The sequence below is a fragment of the Poeciliopsis prolifica genome, unplaced genomic scaffold, assembly GCF_027474105.1.
Source record: "Poeciliopsis prolifica strain line A6 unplaced genomic scaffold, Auburn_PproV2 SCAFFOLD043, whole genome shotgun sequence".
In the NCBI taxonomy this organism is placed as follows: domain Eukaryota; kingdom Metazoa; phylum Chordata; class Actinopteri; order Cyprinodontiformes; family Poeciliidae; genus Poeciliopsis; species Poeciliopsis prolifica.
In genome coordinates, this window is record NW_026562418.1 from 3,751,555 (window position 1) to 3,776,171 (window position 24,617).

The 24,617-nt window shown below is 40.8% G+C and overlaps 1 protein-coding gene across 3 annotated transcripts; it reads left to right on the forward strand.

The window, feature by feature from the left end:
- The first annotated feature begins 499 nt into the window (after window positions 1–499).
- LOC129376339 (palmitoyltransferase ZDHHC18-B-like) lies at window positions 500–16,664 on the forward strand. Of its 3 annotated transcripts, XM_055055950.1 has the most exons (10): window positions 500–1,373; window positions 3,473–3,633; window positions 5,519–5,668; window positions 5,836–5,973; window positions 7,163–7,214; window positions 7,533–7,635; window positions 9,116–9,225; window positions 9,850–9,952; window positions 11,064–11,248; window positions 13,809–13,894. In XM_055055950.1, exons 1-9 carry the CDS (start codon window positions 1,117–1,119, stop codon window positions 11,220–11,222), a joined length of 1,233 nt encoding a protein of 410 aa, XP_054911925.1. In that variant the 5' UTR covers window positions 500–1,116; the 3' UTR covers window positions 11,223–11,248; window positions 13,809–13,894. The 3 variants fall into 3 exon arrangements, with proteins under 3 accessions (XP_054911925.1, XP_054911923.1, XP_054911924.1); XM_055055948.1 differs by lacking the exon at window positions 11,064–11,248 and having other exon boundaries at window positions 13,809–16,664; XM_055055949.1 differs by lacking the exon at window positions 13,809–13,894 and having other exon boundaries at window positions 11,064–12,041.
- Window positions 16,665–24,617: the final 7,953 nt, after the last annotated feature.

Here is a 24,617-nt window from a genome sequence, read left to right on the forward strand (position 1 = left end):
GTGACCTGGGCAAATAGACAAAAGCCATTAACTCCACTATTGCTCCGATTTATTTACTTATGCTTGAAAAAGCATTTAACTACCAGAGGTAGGAAATAAATACAGCAGAGGCTTCTTGAAACAAATAAGATTCTAGTTTTGAAATATCTTAGAATAATGAGATATAAAACTATACAATTTTAAAACCAATTAAAAGCCATTAGAATGTTGTTTACACAATTATTGGTAACAGCAGAAGCTCACAGGTTATTTCAGGAACATAAGCTCGCTAAAGACAAATGTCTAATTTCAGTGAGTTTTATATCTGCATCAGTTTTTGGAAGAGACTCCGTTCAATATTGATTTGGTTTTGTTCACCGGTGTTTTTTCGATGGCTTCACCAAACAGATTGCTTAAACTGAGATTAAATTAAACAAAGACGGGACTCTACTTAGTTATCAGCTGACTCATAACGACGCTGCAAAATACTGTATGTTAGCCCCTCATAGATGCAGAATCGTTCGAGCACGAAGACTCGTTTGGCGAAGCAGTTCTTTTAGAAGAGCCGAGTCACGTGATATGGCTCTCGGAAACGAGCCGCAATTCCCACCGTTATGCCATTAGGTTATTAAAAAAAAGGTTTCGAGGTTTTACTGGAAAGAATTGAGAGCAACTTATGGTTTCATGCTAAGTGTTGTCTATATACACAAGGACGTCGAGATCAAGAAGTGCTGCAGGTTAAAGTGTGTGGGAAACCGGGCAGGGCAGCTAGCAGCGCGGATGCTGCTCACGATGTTCAGTCAGTCGGGACACAGCTGGATGAACTGGCTGCGCCGCTGAGTGGAGGAGCTAAGCTAACGATGGGCAGTGGATTATCGCTCTAGCTGGGGCTCAGTCTTCCTGCAAACGGAAAAGAGTCGTTAATGAAGCGGCATGGAGGTTAAACATGACATTATCTGCGGTCCGGAGTCACACGCTTATTTATTGACCACCCGCAGAGAGGTTTCACTCGCTTGTTCTGTCCGTGGAATGACGACGCTCGCGGCGGCCGTCCGCCTCAGGAGAGTGGTCGGGATCCGGTGATGTTGTCGCTCGGTGCCCTAATCGGGACAGAGCGCCCACGCTGTTTTAGAAACCATGAAGAGCCGTGAGTATCAGCAGATCGACCCGAAGGCGCTGCCTGCACCGACCCACAACCCCCCTCCTCACCGACACCAGGCTGTCGGCGATGACGGGAGGAAGGAGCCGAGGACACCCAGGAGAAAGTGGGAAGTTTTCCCCGGGAAGAACCGCTTCTTCTGCGATGGACGGATTATGATGGCCCGTCAGAGCGGGGTCTTTCCCCTCACTCTGGGCCTCATCCTGGTCACCAGCGGTTTATTTTTTATATTTGAGTGAGTTGTGTTCCTTATATTTAAAACGACTGAAGTTTGGTCAAATGAATTCCTCGTCTAAAGAGCGCATTTCATTATCATAATTTAGTTTGTTTCAATAAGATCATTCACTTGCCCTTTCCTGTGGTGACATCGCACGAGGAGTTATTTTGATCTATTTTTTTTCTTTACAAGTTTTTAACCAAAGGATTTATTTTTGTTTGTTTTCCATAAAGCTGCAGGAAATTGTTGCGTTCATAAGTAAAAACATTGCATGGCTTTCAGGGAGACTGAACAGCAATAAAACGTGTTTCAGAAAATTGCTCAGAAAACTCGGAAAATACAACGGAAAGTCTTCAGAGGATGCACATTTCACCAAACTGCAAACACTGATCAGAATAATTGGTTCTCATCTGTCCTGTGTGACGTGTAAATCATAAATTGTAATTTTCAGACATTGCTTTTGGTCGTGCTTACAAGTTTAATATAATTTGTGAAATTCAAAAAATATTAGCAATATGTGGTCAAATTGATCGACTGATCAAGAAATATACATATTCAAGACTCACTTTTGCTGCAAGACAAAAGTATCCTGATGCCAGAAAAACAACAAAAAAAAACAAAAAAGGACATGCACTACATGCAAATAGGGGCGCTGCCCTACAGGGGGCGCCAAGACGATGGTGTAAAAATGATTTCCAATAATGTAATGTCCGCATACACCTCAAAATTCAAAATTGTGCCCCTGCCTAACGCAATAAATTAGTGCAAGAGGCTGACTTAGTGCCATTAGAATATTAGACATGTGTTTAATATTCAAAGACAGACCTTTTCCTCCAGGTTTGAGAACCTTATTTGCACTACGTCAAACCTAAAACCTTCAGGGATTCGCTCAAGTTAATGTACTGGTTGTTTTATGTTATCTCTTGGAAGTTTTCTAAGAGGTCATGTTAAAATCTCGTCACATCTTGTCTTGTCAGTATGTCAATATTGTGTCTTGTCCAGCGAGTTCTGGGTGTCGTTACACCGATAATCAAAAGTCACTCATCTTTCATAAGCCTGTCATAATAAACACTGAATCGATTAGCCAATTCATTTCATGTTAAATTAAAATAAGCCTGATCATTTCCATTCTGATGATGAATCGTTTTTGAGACTTCATGATCCATTTTATTTATGGTTTTGGTTGTGTGTGGTTCTGATGTTGTTTTTATGCATCGCTTTTGGCTGCATGTCGTGTTTTATTTTGGATATTTAAGATGTCTTCCAGTTTCAGTGTTACGTGTTTTTAAACAAGATAAAAGTTCAGCGAATTTGCAATATTATGCCGTTATCTACATAACTCGTGAAAATGGTCTAAAAACAACAGAATTATTGTTTCAGAAGCAATAACTTCGGGAACGATTCATCAACAAACAAAAATTGGTATCACGACAGACAGTCCTGATCGTACATTGTATTTATCCATTAGCTCATATGCCTCTTGTGATGTCATCAACCCAAACACATAGAAAGCAGAATAATCTGTTTTTCTTTAATGTGCTTTTCCAAGACTTTTGATTTTGACTGTCCCGCCAATCAAATTTCATAATTCATTATGTATTTATTGACAGTGTGCATTTGTTAGTGAAAAAAAAATACACCAAAGAACAACAAATTTAAAGAAGTCTGAAACCATCTCTCATGATTTACACTTTTTAAATTTGAGTCATTTTGAATTATTAAACCACTCAAAATTCCTGAAATATGAGAGGTCCTTCATTTTTTTTCTGCCAACGTGACACTGCATCCAGAGATAGCATGCTTCCTGCTTCTTCCCTTCAAATGATGATGCTTCTACTGGCTGATACAAGTGTTGCAAAACAACTCTAAGCAATCCGATGACAAAAATAAAACTACAATCACTGACAAAAGCTGCTGTCCTTTCTGCGACCACATGGTGGGAAGTGTGTTCTGTCTCACAGGGCTTCAGATGGTAATTAAAAGCTCGAGTCATTAAATGAGAGCAGGTCGTCTGTGAGTCACAGTGCTGATCTGTTTCCAGCTCTGGTTAAAGTCGGTCTCTTTGTAATTCCTCCTCTTGCTCTTTCTCTCTCTGTGTGTGTGTCTGATTGTAAAAGCTGCCCGTTCCTGGTCAAACACCTGACCAGATGTATACCTGCTATCGGAGGAGCCCTGTTTGTGTTTGTGCTCATCACGCTGCTCCAGACCAGTTTCACCGACCCCGGCATCCTGCCTCGAGCCACTCCAGAGGAAGCCGCAGACATAGAGAGGCAGATTGGTAAGAAACATGTCTTGGATCTTTAGCGTCCTCTTGACACATCGCCGCCTTTAGATTAACAGTTTATGATGTTAAATACGGAGGACGTTTGGCACAAGGGCTTTTAAGTGGCTTCCTAAGGCGTCGTAAATGTCAAGTCAACTTCATACAGCTGTTTAGTTGCAATGTTAAATTATTCAGCCCTCTTCCTTCCGGTTTCTTTGCTCTGTGCTCTTCACATGTGTTAGCAGTTCTCCAGTGGTTGTTGTCTAAAAACACCCTAGGTTCTGTTCTTGTGCTCCTCGGAGCCTCCTACACAGGACCCAGCAGTCCTGTTCAGCCAGCAGTGACATAAGATGGCTATCTTATTCAACTGTGCTTCTTTTGTTCAAGTTATTTTAAGATTACGCCACAAGTGGGAAACATTTACTCTATTCATTACATAGTCAGTTCCTCCAGGGCATAATGACTGAGTTTGTGGCACCTTTTTACAAAAGTTTTGGTCAAAGTTGCATTTTTTTTAATACTTTATTTTTGCCTTAAAATGGATCTGACAAAACTGTTACACCCAACCTTCCCAAAAAAGACAGAATCTTTCCATGGTTAATGTTTAAAGTGCAAATACCATTTACAAGTTCTTGTAATAGAAATGGCATCTACATACGGATAAAATCAGGTTCTGAAGAAGGGTCAAAGTGCAAAAAAAGAATTTTATATCGATCATTCAGGTTAACGGGGTAGAAGCAAATCAAACAGAACATATCATTTTTGCAAACACAGAACATATGTTTGCAAAAAATAAAAAGGATGAATATTACTATACTAAATATAACCATTTTAGCATCCCACATGCATTCATCTCACAGGTTCGATTTTCAAAGAGACGTCATGAAACAAGAAGTTAAATTAATGGGGGGTTCCGGGGAGTGGTTAATCCCTGGAGCCAAGATTGGTCTTACCAATCTCCTCTGTGATTGGTCAGAAAAGAAGGGAAAACAGAAAACATGAGGGTGATGGGTCGTATTTGCAGAAAAGTTGCAATAAAATTAATAAAAATTGCAAGTCCACAAAAGATTTGTCAATGATGAATGAGTTTTGCAACATTGCAACTTCCTGAAGGACTGGATAGTGCCAATTCATAACTATGGTAAAGTCAAGGCACTTTACTAGTAACGAATAAGAAAAATCCAGTTGTATAAAGTTCTTTGCAAAAGCATGAGCTGTTTTTCATTATGGTCATTTTTTAGAACCGACTTCACTGGAGTTCAAGCGAACCGAGTCCGACTGGAAACACGACGTCACCAGACCCTCAGCCACTTAATGGAAAATGTTAATTACAGAAATAAAGTATCTGTCTTTTTATTACCCAGATTTATAATAAGTAGAACCACATCTGACTTTGCCACAATCAAATCAGCTTTTATTTGTTTTATCAAACTTGGCTAAGTATATCAAGCTTTGTGAAAGAAAGTGACTCAAATTCTGCTCTTATAACAGAATAACTTTGTCCAATCAAGCACCAAAACAACTTGAAAACTAGATTGTTTTTCTTGGAATAAAGGGCAAAAAACTTTTTAGGTTTTGGATCTATGATGAATAACATCTCTTACAAAAAATTAAACAACAACAACAAACAAACATAATCAGACAATTGTATTTGCTTGATTTTAGTTTTGTACTATTGGGGTGTCGATTTTGGCCCATGTGACAGAAAGTCTGGACACCCTGTTCTAGAGGAAAAGAACCATGAGGTGACAAGGACCAAGAACTTTTTGTATGTGTATCAGTACTTATGTCCAGGAAGATTTCTGATCAGATGTGCAAGGCCAGCTGATGTGAGTTGGGGCATCAAAGAGAATCATGTTAAAAAAAAAACAAAAAAAAAAAGCAATGCCTCTCTCCATAGATGACACGGGGAACAGCAGCTATCGGCCTCCGCCGCGCACCAAGGAGGTCCTCATCAACCAGCAGGTGATCAAGCTCAAGTACTGCTTCACCTGCAAGATGTTCCGTCCCCCTCGCACGTCCCACTGCAGCCTGTGTGACAACTGTGTGGGTGAGCTGTGGATACACTCACTCGATACCAATAATGAAAGAGGGTTCACTGTTGGAGTGAGCACGGCTCCACATGTTCCGTTAACAGACAGCATGTTCTGGAAGGTTGATGTGGGCTGCTCTCGCACTCTTCCAGTCAAATCTCATCAGATTTTTCTGAACTCGCAGAGCGTTTTGACCATCACTGTCCTTGGGTGGGGAACTGTGTCGGGAAGCGCAACTACCGGTTCTTCTACACCTTCATCGTGTCCCTGTCTTTCCTGACGGCGTTTATCTTCGGTTGTGTGACCACACATCTGGCTTTGAGTAAGTGACTTTTTCTTTCTTCAGCCATCTGGAATCCCATGTACACTACCTGACTCTGGTTTCACACTGGCACCAAATGACACGATTCACTTTCCATCATACAGTAGATCATATTTACCTAGAATGGGGAAGATGTGAATCCTGCACTAGCAATGGCCCAGCCATAAACTGTAAGAACTGTAACAAAATGCTTATATCTGTGCATGATTTAGGGTTTTTGAAGGAGTGGTGTCATGTATGTTCTAGATATATAGTGGCGTTTGATAGCACAATCAATTAACTGTTACCTTCAGTCACTTGATTGCTTTATATATCAATCATTATGTGAAAAGAAATATGACTTTGTAATTTGAGAATTGGGGCTCTGTCTCTTTAAGAAGACCCTACTCCTTCCAACCCTTCAATTTCAGCTCATGATCGCAACAAGCTTCTCATTAACAACAGCTCTTAGGAGCTAAAATGAACCCTGTCAGAATTTTTAATGTACCGCTCCAATTTCTTGAAAAGGTTGCAAATGCAACTAAAAGACATCCTGCAGTCGCATTGGCCATCTTTGAAAAGCTAACATTGTATGGGATACAAACACCCATTGATGCCATTAGTAGTTTCATTAATGTTCCTGGTTCATCTCATGTCGCCTCCATTAAATAAAAATTTAATTAACTTCTAATTAATTAAAAGTGAATTACTTCTGGCGGTTTTATAGCTCTAGTTGTGAACACATGGTAAGAGCAGTAAGTCAGGCAGTGAAGAGACTAGTTAAAAGCAGGGATGGGTTACTGAACTTACCAGGAACTCAGGGGCCCCTAAAGCCTTTGGCTCCACCCAAAGAATGTACTGTAATTCAGGCTCATGTTGGGTTTGTTCATGTCCTGTCTGAATGTTGTCTGTTTGCATTCACACAATTCCCCAGAATCTTAACATTTAAGGGGATTTGTTTCAACATTTTCTCCCAGGGCTTATGCTTAGACCATCTGTTGGCAACATGTATGCTATACACAAAAAACATCTGGGCCCAGGAGCCCGCAAACCCAGAGACCACCAGAGGGTTAAAAGGGCCATTTTTATATTCTTTTCTGTGTTATGTGTTAAAAGTGCGTTGCCTCCTGGGCGTGGAAACGAGTTGAGGCTCAGGATTATTTTCCACTATCAGGTCTGTGAATACAATAGTTTGTGCTTTTTGTTTTAGGGGCCAAAGGAGGAAAAGGCCTGATGTTTGCCCTTCAGCAGAGTCCTGGCAGATATCCTTTCATGGGGTTTCATTTTCCCTGCCATCTGTTTCACGCTGAGTAAACTGATGATAAGTCAGTGAAGCTGGAGAAGGCTGTGTTAAATCGTCTGATTCCTACGTTGGAGTAGTTTCATCTTTTATGACTCAGAATCTGAAATAATGTTAACTCATGACCAACTTCAATAAGTAAATCAGTTACGGCATTTATAGTGCAAGTAACACTTTTTTCTGAACGTTGTGTTGTAATACACCATGTGTCAAAGTAAAAGAAACTCCTCAGAGGAATCATTTGAACCGAGATGATGTTTCCCTTGACCCACTCATTTACTGCAGTAGAGTTGGCTATATGCTTCTTCTCAGTCTGGTCTATCTTGGGCCTCTCGGGCTTCCATACCTACCTTGTTGCTTCCAATCTGACCACCAATGAAGATGTAAGTACTCTAAACATCAGAGTATGTGCTACTGCTCAATGTGATGGGATGAAAGTTGGACAAGTGCAAATGTAAATATAACAAAAATAATAATAAATGTAAGACTGTGGTTGCTACACATTTGATTTGAGTGTGTTCCATGTTTGGATAAATAGGAAAAGATCTTTGCGTTTCCATTTGTTTTTCCACATCCCTTTGGTCTAAATTGTGACCACGCTTACTTTCTTTACTCCTCTGTTTGTTATGTCCTGAATTTCCTTCATTCTTTTTTTCTTTCATCCCTCTCTTGTGGCCGACCTGTCTTCCCTTCCTTTCTCCTGTCCTTCTTTTTCTTGTTTTCTGTACTACATCCGGTGGTGGAGAAAGTACAAATACACAGACAAAAATATAAAAGTACGACATTAATATTTTTACTTGAGTAAAAGTAAGCAAGTACTGTCTTTAAAAATACTCAAGTATTAAAAGTAAAAGTACTTGCTGAATGCATTATCTAATCGCTAATACAATACCATTAAGTGTACCTATGGTATTTAATTTTAATACATCAGAAATGTGCCATTTTAATGAACAATGCCACAGATAAAGCATGTTTTTATTTTGTTGCCTCTGTGACAGTTTAGACTTAGATATGTGATTCTATGCATCATAATTTGAGGGATGGAAACATCTTGTCTCCTGTCCGAACATAGCATGAACTGAAGTTCATGCTATGTTAGGCACACAATAAAGATAACGCCCTGGGCCCATGTCAGAAACTACAACTGTCTGCACCATTAAGCACAGCAATTAAGACAATGCCCTAACAGTAAACAACACTCAATGAAAGTGTACATTATTAAATCTACTTAAGTAAAGTACAGATACACGAAAATTGGACTTCAGTACAAAAATTGTACCCACCACTGACTACATCTAATCCTTTCTTCTCTTCAATCAGTCACTAACATTGTCTGTTACTGTTTTTTTTTTCCTTTTGTCTTTAATTTTTCACTCTATTCCTATTATTCCTCTGCTTTTTGGGTTCTGCATTTAGTTTCTCCTTGAAGGTTATAATATTTTACATGTTAGCAAATTGACAGAAGTGTGGGTAATGAGCGATGGGATGAAGGCTGGGACTCGAACCTGTGACGTCCGCATCGAGGACTAAGGCCTCCGTATGCGGGTGTTGCTTAACCCCTGCGCCGCCACAGCACCCCTTCTTTTATCACTCTCTGCAACCTTCCTCCCTATCTGTCAGTGATTGGCTTTTGCAGTTTCAAGTGTAGACAAAATCCTAGTGAACAGGACTTCCACAGCCTGTGATCTCCACACCGGGTGGATATATTTTTGGCAGCAGAGATGCCAAAAGCTCATACAGCTCCCACAGATGTGGGATGTGAAACTGTGGGTGTAGTTGTTACATAATGGAAACCATTATAATATTTTCTTAAAATAAATGACTAGTGTGTAACTATGTATTTTTATTTATTTATTTTTTCAGATCAAAGGCTCCTGGTCGGGGAAGAGTGGAGAAGCTGCAACCAACCCATACAGTCATAAAAACATTTTTATTAACTGTTGTTCAGTTCTCTGTGCGCCCATGCCACCCAGGTCAGTCTCTAAAACTTCAAAGATTGTTGAACAGACATTATTTGTATTAAATCCTCGTCAGGATGCAGGATTTGCTAAAGTGGTATTATTTGGAGAGGTTAAAAAACCCCTATAATTCTTAGTTTTATACTTTTCATGTGGTCATTTAGTAGTTTGCTGTTTGCAGCTTGAGCTGTCAGCCAGCAAATTAAATGTATTTCTATGGACAACACAGTGTGGTAGAGCAATCCCCACTTGATGCAGAATCCTGTTGATCATCTGCATAGCATAATATGAAGTAAGATTAGGTTATTATTAGACCAGTGCTGTGGCATTAGCTCAATCTTTAATTATTTGGTGTTTAATTCTTCAAACAATGAGGGCTTTTTCAATTATTTTAGTGTCTTGAGAGCCACAGCTTCCCGAATCAACAGTGACTTCAATGGCGCCGTAATAAGCCAATAATCTTCATATTGCATCATTACTCTGGCAACTAAAAAGGGGGAAAGTTTAGTCTGATAAAATGTCAGACAAGGAGGTTAAAAAAGTTTCATACAGTGGACGTAAACATCCACGATACAAGAGGCTCCAAGAGGAAAATGCAGTTAACCCTAATTTGTTTCTTCCTTCTTTCTGGTTTTGAAGCTTGATCGACAGACGAGGCTTCCTGCCCGCGGATGAGCCAGCCAGGACGGGCGCCGTGGACTTGGAGCTGTCCAATCCAAACACTAAAAGCGATATAAATGTGGTAGGAGGATCATTCCGTCTGGTCCTTGACTTGCAGGAATCCTCCATGACTTTTCCCCGCTCCCGAGTCAAACCAAAACTGCAGCCTTGCTGCCTGCTGTAGTCCCAAAGTGGTCTCTGTCTGCCTGTCTGTCTGTCTTCCAGTGTCCTGTGGAGCTTCCTCCACAGGATTCAAACTGTATTCAAACTGCTGTCACTAGTCAGTATTCATCGAGGTTTCAACTAGATGTGGGCTTGACGTTTCTCCACAGTCTTATTATCAATGACAGCTAGATGTATTTCAGCCAGACTTGCGTCGTAGAAAGGTACTGTTTGTCATTTAGTAAATGCACAGAAATTGCTTTACTTCATTGTTCCTGATGGTTGTTTAAAATCCTTCTGTAGCTTTGCTCCCATTACAGATGGTTGTGAAACTTTGTCAAAGTAGAAAAAACACAATTCTGTAATTGCGGGCTTTTCCATTTATGAAGAAATGCAATTACAAGCACATGTGAGTAAGTTAACATGTGATTCATGCGATGTCACTGAAACACATGCTGTGACGTCAGTTTTTTTCCCGTTGTGTTTGGGTGAATGTACTGTCGCTTGCAGAAGTATTCACATCCCAGAGGCATTTTCACATTTCTTTGTGCTACAATACAACCACAAATAATGTATTTTATTGGGAGTTTATGTGATAAACCAACAAAACAGAAAACATATAAAGTGGAAGGAAAAAAACATACCTGGTTTTCAACATTTTTACAAATACAAATCCAGAAAGTTCACTCTCTTATTTTGATGTTCTTAAATAAAATCTAGTGCAATTATTCAACATTTGCCTTATTAGACTATGCAGTAGGAGTGTGTGATGTAGCATATTTTTGTATTAATCCGATATCAAGTGAATACAATGTCATGGATATCAATACCAATAACTTTCACTTAACTTTCACTTAAGCTTGATATGTCATCAGACCGATATTTTACATCACAACCTTTGTAGCAGGTTTAGTCCCCATTTTGTTTGTACTCCACCTTTATAAGTGAGTCCCCAGACATTCCTTCTATGCTCCCTTCCCTGTTCCATTGGTCTTTCCTCATCTTTCAGACTAAACATTTCCACCTTGCAGCTGGTCTTCGGTCCACACCCGGTTTGTGTGTCTTCAGCTGCGCCCCAACTCACTGTCGTGTCTGTGGTGTGTCTCTGTGCCTGCATCCCATTTCCATCGTCAGGAGGAGTCATGTCTGGACTTTGCAGTGTCCTGTGCTGGCTAATAAGCTGCTTTTAGAGCAGAAATGACCAAACTTGAGCATGGTAAGCATGTTCAGACAGAGGGAGGGGAAGCATGTTGATCTAATACCTGTTGCTGTCTCTCTGTGTTTTCCCGGCTGCCCTGCATGCTAATCCACCAGCACTGCTTTGAGCCATGAATAGGAGCGTGACCCTTCAGCATTTCACATGTTGCACTGTAAAAGTATTTGCCCCTTCACAGGTTTCTTCTGTTTTGCTTTTTTGCTACGCTGACAAAATCTTATCTATCAAACAGCTTTGGATAAATGAAACCAAAATTGAGCTTTTGGGCCTAGACAAAAGCCCAATTTTACCTCAAAGTTTCTGCCTCCATGTGCATGTAGATACACTCCCAACCACCAAGCTCTACCCAGGTGACAAGATGCAGCACACTTCTCATTAGGAGACAGTCTCGTTGTTGTCTGAAATGAGACCCACTCAAGTTTGCGGACGACACAACAGTAGTAGGTCTCATTTCAGACAACAACGAGACCCACTACAGAGAGGAGATTCAGCAGCTCACTCAGTGGTGTTCAGCCAATAACTTGGTGCTGAACACAGGGAAGACCAAGGAGGTCATTGTGGACTACAGAAGGTCCAGGAGGATGGATCACACTCCCCTTCTCATAGATGGAGAAGAGGTGGAGCGTGTGGACAGCATCAAGTTCCTGGGCCTCCACATCACATCTGACCTCTCCTGGAATACAAACACCTCCCACCTGGTGAAGAAAGCACAACAAAGGCTCTTCTTCCTCAGGAAACTGAGACGGGCTGGACCTTCTTCACGGCTGCTCGTGAACTTTTACAGGGCGACGATCGAGAGCGTCCTCTGCCTCAACGTGACTGTGTGGTATGGTGGCTGCACAGCACTGGAGAGGAAACAATTGACGGGTGGTGAGAACAGCACAAGGCATTGTGGGATGCCCTCCCAGACCTGGACTCTATTTACATAGGCCGGGTCAAGAAGAGAGCTAGATCCATAGCCATGGATTCCAGCCACCCGGGCCACAGTCTGTTTGTGCCACTGCCATCAGGCAAGCGGTTCAGGAATATACGGACTACAAAAAACAGACTGAGAAACAGTTTCTTCCCCACAGCCGTCAGAGCCATTACTCCCTGCCGCCCCCTCCCACACATATCATAACCTCACATACACCCCCCCCCCCCACACAGCCATATTGTTCTGCACTTGCACTGTCACATCATCTGCACTTTACCATAATTGGACCTGCTGCTTCTTCTTTGGTGTGGTTGAGTGCCTTTAGTTAATTTTAGTTGTATATATTATTATTATTATTGTGTGTTTGTTTATTTAATATTGTATATTTTGACTTTTTGCACGGGAGTTGCAATAGAAATTTCGTTGAATCCTGTTCAATGACAATAAATGCTATTCTATTCTATTCTATTCTTGGACCTTGCTGGACACTCTTGGACATCCTTAAGTCATCTTACCTGCATAAGAACCCTTCACCTTGATTTTCTGTGCTCTCATTTTGACATTCTGGCACACTTTCTTTGAGACAACCATTTCCAATGCAAGAAGAGCGTGATATCAGGCTTTCCATCCGTCCGTCTACCTGTCCCCCTGCCCACCCTCTTGCCCACCCACTTATACGATATGAGGTCGGGTTGTGGATGTAGCAGCCTAAGCAGAGAGATCCAAACTTCCCTCTTTCCAGTCACTTGGTCCAGCTCCTTCATGCATGCCGAGAAACGTAGTCTCTTCAGAGTGTCCTGGGTCTTCCTTTGGGTCTCCTCCAACTGGGATGTGCCCACCTGAAGGAAACCTAGGTTGGCTCTTGGACTCCTTCTATAGGGATGGAGTCCAAGAGGTGTCCTAGCCAGGTGCCAAACCACCTCCACCAGCTCCTCTTGATGTAGAGAAGCAGTGGCTCGACTCTGTGTCCTTCCAGGATGTTCAAGCTTCTCACCTTTTATCAAGCTGACCATAGATGAGAGCAGGCAGTCAGCCATTGATTTGCCTTTTGACTCTCCTCTCTATTTGCCACGTCAGGCCGGTATAACACCCATATCACTGCAGAGGCAGTGGCAATCTATCTTTCAATCTTCCGCTCCATTTTTTCTTCTTTTGTGAACAAGAACACAAGATACTTACTCCTTCTCTGACCTGCTGAAGGTACTCTGCCCTTATCTGACCCAAGACCATGTCCTCGGATTTGGAGGCACTGATCCTCATCAGTTCACATTTAGCTATGAACCGCTCCAGTGAAAGCTGTAGGTCACGACCTGATGAAGCCAACAGAACCAAATCATCAAAAAAGAGCAGAGACACAATCCTCAGACCACCAAAATGGATCCCCACAGCACCGAGAAATTCTGTCCGTAAAACCTATGAAGAAAATCAGTGACAAAGGGCAAATTTAGTCCAACTCTCACCAGAAACCAACAGAGCCTTGCAGTGCGGACCAAGATCTGACACTGGTCCTACAAAGACCTAACTGCCCATATTAAAATTAGGCCTCTGTTTTCCGCAAACTAATTTATTGCTATGTTCTTTATCCTTTAAGATTTGCTGGCTTTTGCCTTCATTCTTAACTTTTGTTTCCATCCCCCTCCACAGTGCGTGCAGGGACCTAAAGGTTTGCTGGAGTCAGCGGCTCTCACTCCTCTTCTGGCCACCTCGTGTCCTCAGGGGAAACCTCAGACAGCTCTTCCTTACCCAGAAAGCATCTCTGCTCTGAACTCCGACCCCTCCCTGGAGCTCTCTCGGAGATGCAGCGGCACCCACCACAACTCCAAGACCTATGGGAGCACATCTCCTCCGCTCCCCACCAAAAGCCGCTTGCACAAGCACAAACGAGCCTCTTCACATACTCCCAGGCCCACCTTTGACGAGCAAGTTACCCCTTCCTCCCATGACGGGAATCAGCGCTCCGCCGACAGGGGCCACCGAGGAACCAAGTTTGCCACTCTGCAGTGACTGACTCCAGTTATATGTGGGTCCAGAAAGCACATTATACAAGTGTGTAATGTCACAAGAGCAGAAAGGGAGCCATGTCTGGGGTCTTAATAGCTCTTAGGTTAAGATGGCTTACAAGTCAGCTGCTTATCTAGGAGAAGGCTGGTTCTGTGTGTGGCTATGTTCAAGGCATTGCTCAGAGGAGTGACTGGACCTGTTTTGACCTTTGCCCCTTCGAGGACCAACAAATGTGGATTTATTGTAAATGAATGCAAAAAGAGTTATCTACTGCCAGTAAGAAATGAACTGCTTACAACCTTTTAAGTGAACCTCACTCCAAAATGCCCCCACCGTTATGGCAAGCCGTTTTAACATAAAATCTGTTTGATTCCAGATATCTGAAATTCTTTTTGTGACCAGACATATTTTTAAATCATATCGCTAATCATCTTCTTTTTATTTTTTTTTATTTTTTAGATAAAATACCTTTTTGAGACATCTCTAATTACATTCTGATGAGTTTATATCACAGTAGATTTACCATTAATTTGTAAAGGAGCTTTAATACAAGATAACTAAAAGCAATCTTTTTCATTGATTAACATCTGAAACTTATGTTTCAGATATGAACAATTAAATTATTACCAGTCCAAAAACTGTATTTAAGCTGTCTCACTTTTTGTTCTGACCAGTCATAATTGAAATTAAAGATATTTTGAATGACAACATAATTCCAGATATGTTAAATGTAGTTTTAGACATATAGATTTGACTAGTACAATTTAAATTCCACATATTTTGAAAGCAAATAATAATAAGACAAAAATACATCTTAAACAGACATAACTATAATTTTGACTAGTTAAAATTAAAATGTTTCCAAATGAATCAGAGATGTCTTTAATTGGACAGCTTTTCTAATTCAGATATATTGAATTATCATTTTTTCCAGTCAAAATAACAGCTTTATGTAGCGTTTTGACATTTCAATAATCTCATGAAAAATAAAATAGTGACAGAGGCACATTTTTCTGTTTATAGCCATTTTAAGTGCATTGTGTTACATGGGGGAGAACATAGAAAACTCTTGGCAGATTTCTGAAGCAGTCTTCAAGTTAACAATTTTTGTTGTGTTTTCCACATATCCTGTAAATATCTTTGAACTGAACTGAATACCACTGAACCCTTGCTATGTTATGGTATTTTCTGCCAACTTTGTGCAAGACACCCACAATTCTACAGGCACCTTTTTGGACAGCTCAATGGCACCACAAGAGTGTTTTCTAAATTAATTCAAAATTAATTAAGAAATGTAATTCTGACTCATCATAATTATGTTACAGCTACCTTACGGATGTCTGACCTTTCAAACCATGAATCCAGTGAAAGCATTTGAGATTTTATGAAAGTTATTTTGACTCGTCAAACCAAAATTAAAGATATCTTGAAATATTGTTCTTATTAGACAGATGTCTTAAATTGGGGATAAATAAAATGTTGTTGTATGTAGTCAAAAGGCGTTTTTAGACATCTGGGGTGTAATTATTGATGGTCAGACAAACCTGATTTTATGGTATGGAACCAAACCTTCCATATAGTGTGTCATTTTCCTCGGGCTCCAATTTAAATGGTAGCTGAATTGGAAATAAGCTTGGAATTGATCTGCTAACCTCTGTTCTGATATTTTTTCCTTTGTTTTCAGGGTTTATGTTGACCACCATTAGTCCCCTCGTACCTATGATAAACATCCAGCTGGCTTATAGAGATCTGCGAGTGAGAATAATGTCTGTCATAGTTCATTTTGATGCTACCTGGATGTTTTGTTGAGAATTATGGATATAGCACGATGTGAGTTTTTTGTGGATTTTCCCTTTAAGCTTGCTGGGTTAGATGTGTCTTATCAGCTGTCCTGGTGTGTACCCCTTCAGTGCTACACAAATGACATAGAATGCAACTGCATGGTCATAACCAAACATGTATTTTATTGTATAAGAACATCTTTATTTACGTCTCTTAAAACATGAAGGCACCTTTTAAGTAGAGCCAAAGCAGCTCAGACCCATCGATTTGTTTTCATCCCCTCTTTTACAAATACCTGCTTGCACTTTCAACTCTGGTTTATCAACAACAAAACCCGTTCCTGTCCCTTTTATCTCTTAAATAATTTGATTTTGTGTCTTTTAACAGATCTGTTTTTCGTTTTCCCGCAGAGATTGGTTCTCAGGTTGCACAATTGTACTGTTGCTCTCTTGAAAAGCAAGTTTTATGCGATACTGTATGATGGCAATAGCTGCACAAAAATGCAATGACTCCATTGGTCATGTTAGCACAATAAGCTGTTGAGACACATGCATGAACTTCTCTCTTCGTCTGTCTTGAAACCCCAACTCAGCACCTACAGTGTGAATGAAAGCAATGCATTCAGAAGTAGAAATGTAATGTTTCCTTTTTGTATGAAGTGTGGGCTTATTTAAGCCAATGTTCCTCTTCCAATAAAAGCAAGGAAAGCAAACTTCAGTTCAATGGATCTGCCTTTTACGTTAGCACAGTACTACATTTTTTACCACCAGATGGCAGCAGTAAGCCAGTCCTGTAAGGGAACAGGCATCGTACTTTGTAGAGGGTCATGGCATTTAAACCTCTGGGCATCCAGATGTTTGAGCCTTTCTGTTTGATTTTTAAAATCAAATAGATCATTGTTTTATTGACACACTGTATGAAACCAGGCAACGAGTGGCAGCGTTGCCTGGTTTGTGCAAACTTTATTGGATTGCACAAATTGATGACTTATGCTGTAAAAATATATGAAAAAATATATGAAAGTAAAACTTGTGCAAAAGGTCTGTATTTCCAATCATAATAACAGATCCAAGAACAAGAATCTTCCTCAGAGGTCTGGTGCCCCGCAGGATTGAGACGTGTCTCCGCTTCTACACAGCTGAGTCAAATAATCAGGTCGTTATTAGGACTCTGGAGAGCTTGACTGCACTGAGGTTGTAATTCAGCTGTTTGATTAAAGCTTGTTGAACTGGAGACAGATCTAAAAGTATCTGGACACCAGCCCTCAAGACCTGGACGTGGGGACCCCCGCACTAGGAAGTCTGAGTCAGCATATGGCTTCTGGCTCATCGTCTTGAGCCAGAAGACCTTGATCATCCCTGAAAATCACATTGCCTCCTGATTCTCCCATTTGCAACGTCTTGTATCAGATAGACAGTAGGTGGTGCAAGAGCATCTGTCATTGTTCCCTTTTAGGAAATAAAAAAAGACCATTTTTTTCAGTGTATAATGTGAGGTCCATTTCTGGATATAAAAGCCTATATTACTGGTGCCCCTAATTTTTGCAATTTTCCCTGACAACACTCCTCTTTCCGCCCCCATGTCCCAGACACACACACGATGTGCCTTTTTCATTGTGAACGCGCTGCATGTATAGCAGGCAGTTTGACACAGAAGTGCGCTGTGTGCAGCTCTCCTCCCCTGTTCTCCTCTGTCGGATAGAGCCCTGCCCTGGTGATGGGTGGCTAACCATCCAGGTACCAAACAAAACGCCTCCTAAACCTCAGAAGCAATAGCCAAGACTTTACCGGCCTCAATTTTGTGCGAGCTGAGCAACTAATCAGCGGCATACCATTCCTGACTACACCTTCCACAACTGCCACCAGCTGCCAGGACAATGTTTCAAATATAGCTCTTAGATTAAATCGGAAGAAAATACTTAACCACCTCTGACCTATCAAGCCCTCGCTACGACTCGTTCCTCAGCTTCCAGTAACAGCTGCAGCTCAGCAGCTCAGCTGCTGCTGGATTGCCTTCCCCATCTCCAGGGTTCCTGAGCTCCATTGTGGGTCCTCAGATTCTAGGCCACACCTGGAGACCTACTCTCCACTTGGTTGGCCTTCAAGATTCCTCAGTAGTCAACATGGTCTCCAGGCTTCCTCAACCATCGCCTCCATTGGTCTCAAGAGTTCCTCCACCGACGTCCTCAACACCATCCTATTCGTCCTCCGCTGTTGGCTTCTAGAGGATCCCTTCACCTCTATGGATAGTCGTCACCTGAATTCATTGCCTTCCACCAGTGGCCATCTGACTTCCCCTCCAGCTGGCCTTCAGACAACCTGCATACCCAGTCAGCCGTCTCCATGCTGCGCCGTCAAACTAATTCCTTTGGTCACCGAGGTTCCAGCACCAGTGCCACAGACCTGCAGTCTCCAAGCTCCTCTGTTGTTGCCATCCTCCATTGACCGTCGACACTGCTGGCTATCAGGGTTTGTAGCATCATATTCAAGATGATCTTGAGGCTAGTATTGCTGACAAAGGTGGATCAACAAAGTATTAAGTAAAGCCTGTGAATACTTATGCTAATGGGAATCTTGGCTTAGGAAGCCTGGAGACCATGCTAATTTTTAATAAATTTCCAAAAATCTTTTCACATTGTCTTAGTAATAGGGTATTTGTGTGTACAACGTAGTAGACAGATTGTTTTACTACATTTTGGAATAAAGCTGCATTGTAACAAAATGTGGCAAAAAAAAAAAAAAAGACGTACTGTGAATACTTTCCAGATTCACCGCATATAGTTGTTTGGCGTTTTCAGAAACTGTAGGATTTGTACACACAACTCTCTTTTGGGTTTTGGTCGGAAAAAAGGAAAAACACATTCAACAAAAATACCTTGTTGATGAGGTCAGAGGTCAGAAAACAGTGTGCGGTTGTCAGGGAAGATCCCTCCTCTGCCCCTAATAAATGAAGCATTTGTCTAGTTGGTTGAAACTTTTCATCACCCTAAACTCAGCGTTCATTCTCTGGCACTGATAACATATAATCAATGTGACTCATTTAGAATCAGAGGCATTGATCACTCGGGTTTTTTAGAACATCTTCACTTCGTCTAGTTTGCATGGCTGGTGTCTTTTTAGCTCCTACAGAGAATCAAAATTTTAATCATTGATCACAATTCAAACGATGATCACAAATAACCAAAGAGGGAAGAGTCGGCAAACTGAGAGGAAACTGGCCTTGAACTACAGCTCCGGCGCACCGAGTCCAAACGGGAAATACGTCTAAATGCCTCATTTTTCTCTCAGTTAACCTGAGGCAGCAGGTTAACTGTGTTGATGCCATAACTCATTGGCGGAGGCGGGGGTGTGTGGAGGGTTCAGTTTACAACATTCAACATTGAATTGTGACAAAAAGGTTTTGGGTGTCCTTTCGATCCGTCCTGTAATACCTTAACACCTACGAGGAAACGAAAAGTTGGCAGAGCAAAAAACTCGTCTCAGGCAAAACCTTTCACGGTGACTGCACAATGAATCTTACGATCAGTTGAAAATGAGCAAAAGTGTAAATGCTGTGTGTGATGGAACTGCAACAGCATCGTGAGAAACGTTCTATTGTCCCGTAATGTGTATTCCTGTGCGAACGCTCCGGGCCGATACCTTCTATTCTGCTTTGTCATCTGAAGAACATTTTGTTTTGTAATGTGGTGTAACATTCTCACATTACAGTAAGTGACGGTGAAGTTGTTATTGGGTGGCTAAAGAGCATTGAAACCGGAGACACTCGTTCTTCTCCTTCACTTTGGGTCTCTGGTGACTTTTTTATCCCATAACAAAGAATTCCCTAGATTGCTTCTCAGTCGACCTTTGGTATTAATAACCATAACCTTTCTACACTGTAACAGGTTTGCTGACTTGTGAGGGTTTTGAGTTGCTGTGTGGATTGTTCTCGGGTTAAATGATGCAGCTTTATTCATGTATTTATTATTTCATACCATCATAGTCACAGGGTCTTAGAAGTGCACAAGTGTCATTAATGCCTTGGCAATATCATCCTTTTTTATAGTGGACTGTGATGTCCCCATTGATCATTTTATGGACTATTTAATGTTTTTTTAGTTTTGCTTTGTGAGCACTAAGCAACATATTCTTGTCCACCCTAACTTGAGTTATTTGAATTCTGATTTCTTTCTAATTTCCTCCTAAATAAATCTGGTTTTATTGCCTTCACAGTTCTTTGAACTTTGGGACCATTGCATCATTCTTGTTCTATATTTTCATTGTTTTATTTATTTATTTATTTTTTCGCAGCTTATTAGTTTTATATTTTTTTCATCTTTTACTTTGCTGTTCACTTGGGTGTTACTGAGCTTAGTGAATTTGTTGATTAAAGTAAACCAGGAGGCTGAATTGTTAAACTCACTCTGGAGAGACCAAAGGCGGAAAGCAAAGGGGTTTTTTTTTTTCTTCTTTTTTCTTCTCCTGCCAAAACGTACAATAAACACACAAACATTATCAAGCGGACAAAAGCTGTCTGACAGGTAAGTGCACTGTTTCCACTGAAGAAAAAATCCATGCAGTTTGACGTTGGCTGGGATCTTGGCAAAAAGAAAACAACCCCCATGAACCAGAAAATGAGAAGCCTAAAATAAGGCAAAGGACTGCAATTGTGTCAATGAGCCGTGTTTTGCGAGTAAAAATAATTCAGTGGGAAAACGTAATCAAAGGGCGCACCGCTCCCTTTTTAAAAGTTGAAATGAGGCTGCTGTTTGAGAGCAGCTCTTTGGATTTCCCTCTGCGCTGTTACGAAAGAGCGGTTCTGGGGAAACAGCTGACCTGCTCTAAGAGGAACAGTTTTTAAGCTGTGCAGAGGAATGGAGGAAGAATTAAAATAAAAAGGGACAAAACCCCTCCTTCCTCCGCCCCAGAAAAAATGCAATAAAATCCTTTTATATCTATTTTTATATATATATATATATATATATATATATATATATATATATATATATATATATATATATATATATATATATACATATATAAATATATGTATATATATATATATAAAGAAAGCTTTGAGTTCCACTTTACGGTTGCAGGACGGAGCGAACAGGAAGCGTGTTGCGGTGGAGGCGGTGGATGGGCAGGTACGCTGGCCTTTAATTCATTCAAGTGGAGTTTTAATCCCGTCCAAACGTGCCGTTTCACAAAAACCAAAGCCTCTCCCTAACCTTACCCAACAACTGGTTTAGTTAAACATGGCCATAGCCTCGCCCTGGCTGTAAAAACACTACTTTCAGTTACCCAATTTAACTGAAGCGTTAGTCACATGAACCAGCAAACACTGTTTGTGCTTAATGTGGTAGTTTAGGTTTGTCATTTGTGCTGAGAGGTTCTTTGTGGTCAGTGTGTTACCTGTGGGATCCAGCCATCTGAGTTGTTCTTCCTGCATGCATGAAGTCAGGCGAGCCAGTGACCGGTCTGAGTGGGAACTCTGGCCTATAAACATCCAAACCACAATTCAATTTCCTTTGCATTGTTTCCTAGACTTACTTAGCAATAACTACTAATAAATCAAACAGTTAAAATATAACATTGGTATTTGTTTACTAACGTAATCTTTCTTGTCACTCTTGTAACAAGCAGCATTCTACTAATACATTGTTTCTTGACAAATTCCTCATCTAAAATAACCAAATCATTACACAGTGTAAATATCTCAATGGAGTAACTAAATTTATACTTCATCTTGTTATTAACCTCTTAGATACAAGGAGCCTTGTTCCTATATGAGTCTCTAAGAAACTAAGCATTCTACTTAGACTGTTTTTGTCCAACTAGTAGAAATTATCTTCATGCTGCAGGCCTTAATGCTCGAATCAGATTTTCATTTTTATGTATTGATTCATTTTGCAGTAGCCGTTGACGTTTCCATATGTATAGTAAGCGATCTTCTGTGTGAACTGCAAGTTTCCCTCATGCACAGTGGAGAGTGTGCTCGGTGTTTTGACAGGCGAACCATTGCGGAAGTGATGGTCGACGCTAATGGCGGAGCATGTCTTACAATTCCTTTAAACTTAATCCTCATCACAGTCCTCACCACATGGTGGTTGTTTTTCTTCCCGCTTGCTCGTATCAGGGAGCTCAATAGTGTTGTTCGTCAAGCATCATCGACGTACAGGTAAGATGATTAAACCAACTGACCACTTAGTTGACCAGTTGACATCTAACTGGTAAAATGGTCACTGAGTTGACCTGCTCAACTGGTCAACTGTAAACCTACTTGCCTCTTTCATGTCACAGCATGTGGCGAGTATTTGTCCTCGCTCTCTTTGGACAAAAAACAGGTGATATGAAAACAGACAGACTTCTGCTAATACCTCAAACTACGTTCCCACACTGTTCCATCTTCTAAAATTTTCATTTCACTTAAGATGGTTACTTTTCATACTAATTTCCACAATGTTTGGTCCATGAACCTCACAGGGTGGAACTTTTCTAACTAATCTACCTGCACCTCTTTATGTGGTCAACATTTAGCTGGCTAATCTTCAACAGAATAACAAACCTTTAATGACTAAATCGAATATAATGCTTTTTAAATTCTACTTTTTAAATTTTCCGCAATCTATCTTAACAGGGTGGAACTTTAAGGTTTACTCGTTCAGATTTAATATATTCAAGAAGAGAGAAAGTAAGGAGATAGTGACAGTTGAAGCTTACCTCGTTTTCCATGGTTAAATTCAACTGATGTCACTTTCATTAAATGGCTTTTATGGAATTCTACTCTGTTTTAAGGCAAACAGGAAACATTCAAAAGTCAGTACTGGGACATGCATAATATGAAGAAAATATCAAATAAGAGAAATACTTTCAACAGATTCAGTTGCATATTAAAGATAGGTTTAGTTCAGTCAATCAACTTATTGAAGAAAAACAACAAAAAATCTATATTTTATAGTTTAAACTTCTTGAGGAAGTCAATTACACTGCACTGCGGACACAAAGAAATTGAGCATGTGTTGCCAAAACGGTGCGTAAAGTATAAAATAATATTTAAAATGCATTTAAATTATGTTTGAATAATGGCAAACATCTAACTGTATAATTAAAATACATTGTTGTAAATATTTGGTGCATTTTATTAAAAAATAATCATTCAAAGCAAAGCATGTGGACATGGAATGTGGCCACACACAAAAAAAGAATCACTGAGCTGTAGAAGAAGATGAGGGGCAGAAAGATCCATGTCAAGTTTTGTATTTGGGAATACGGGAAATGTCACCGTCCGTGGTAACATAAGAGCCCATCTTGAGGTAAACTAGCTTTCCTCTTAGTTTTTCTTTATTTTTCCTGAAACATTTAGCGAGGATTGCTAATCGGTTCATTTTTGTAGCGTTGTGTAGCTCGAAGAAAAACATAAAACATGCACATCTGTCTGAGTAGTGCTGACCCGCTGGTTGCGCTGCATGAGTGAGTTTGCTGTGGAGCTTAAAGCTAAAGCAGATGACATCGGGTCAGTGAAAAGAAAGACCTCAGCATAGCGTTTTCCCCCTCTCCCCATAGGAAAGTAATTGTTCCACAGCCTTTCCTGGCATTCGTTGGGAAGCCAGTGTGGTGCCATGTCCCATATCATCTGCCCACAAGCTTGTTGAGAGCAAAACCTGTCTGCAGGGGGCTTTAATAAAGGAGGACCACCCCTCAAGGCAACAACGATTCTTACCCTGAACTGCTACGCTGTGGAAAAGCTGCACAAAGCTGCATTGTCTTACCCTCGATTTCACGGGGAACAATTAGCAAGCACCCACCTTAATGTTCTGATTAGGACGTTTATTAGTTTTACTATATTTTAATGGCTGTTAAACTTCCTGCTAATGGCTCCAGTCGAATAATCTGGAAGTATCCAAACACCAAAATCGCGGGTGAAAAAGTTCAAAGACATATACTTTGTCTATCCTCTGACATATATTGCTCCCGAGTAGGATCAAACAAATGGACTCTGATGAATTTATGTGGCTGTAAAAGAGGGTTTGGGGGTGAGCATCTGGGCCCAATCTTCACTGCTGCATGTAATGAGGATCTCAGAGCTTTGTTCTTTTCTCGAGGAGAGAAACGGGCCAGGTAGGGGGCCCTGCAGCTCAGGTAAACCTGTGCATGTGTCTCGCTGCTAATGGGAAACATTAGTGTAGTGGCTGTGGAGAATCGGGGCTCTGTGGCTGAAACAGAAGTCCCATCATCGGTAGTCGTTAAGTCCACGAGGCTGCGGATCACCGGGACCAGGCCCAAAGCTGGTGGGTTTTCACAAAAACATAAGCTTGGTGTGAAGTGTCAAACCAAATGTGGCATCATTTGTTTTACACAGCGCAACTGGAGCTGCTCACCGCTCAGTGCGGTTTGTGTGCCAAAGGGTGCCAGTAGGTCGTTGAAATCTTCCGAGACTGCACAATGCACACAAACCACGCAGCATGTGTTGTTTCTTCCTGGAAATAAACTGAGCAAACAGTAGCTGCACTGTCATTAGCGCAACTTCAAATTCCGAAAATGAATTTGCTTAGAGGTGGCAATTTCCAAAATATATTGAAAAACTTGATGTAATGTGGCAGAAAAATGTTGATTGCATCCACTTGACAGAGTGAGCAGAGATTTGATCCGAGCAGAGACAAATTTTGAGCACGAGGAGAAAAGTTTGAGT

Coding starts and splice junctions, on each gene's coding strand:
- LOC129376339 (XM_055055948.1), top strand. CDS start 1,117: ATGAAGAGCCGTGAGTATCAGCAGATCGACCCGAAGGCGCTGCCTGCA. Junction 3,634..5,518: donor AGACATAGAGAGGCAGATTG/GTAAGAAACATG, acceptor CTCTCTCCATAG/ATGACACGGGGAACAGCAGC. Junction 5,974..7,162: donor GACCACACATCTGGCTTTGA/GTAAGTGACTTT, acceptor TTTTTGTTTTAG/GGGCCAAAGGAGGAAAAGGC.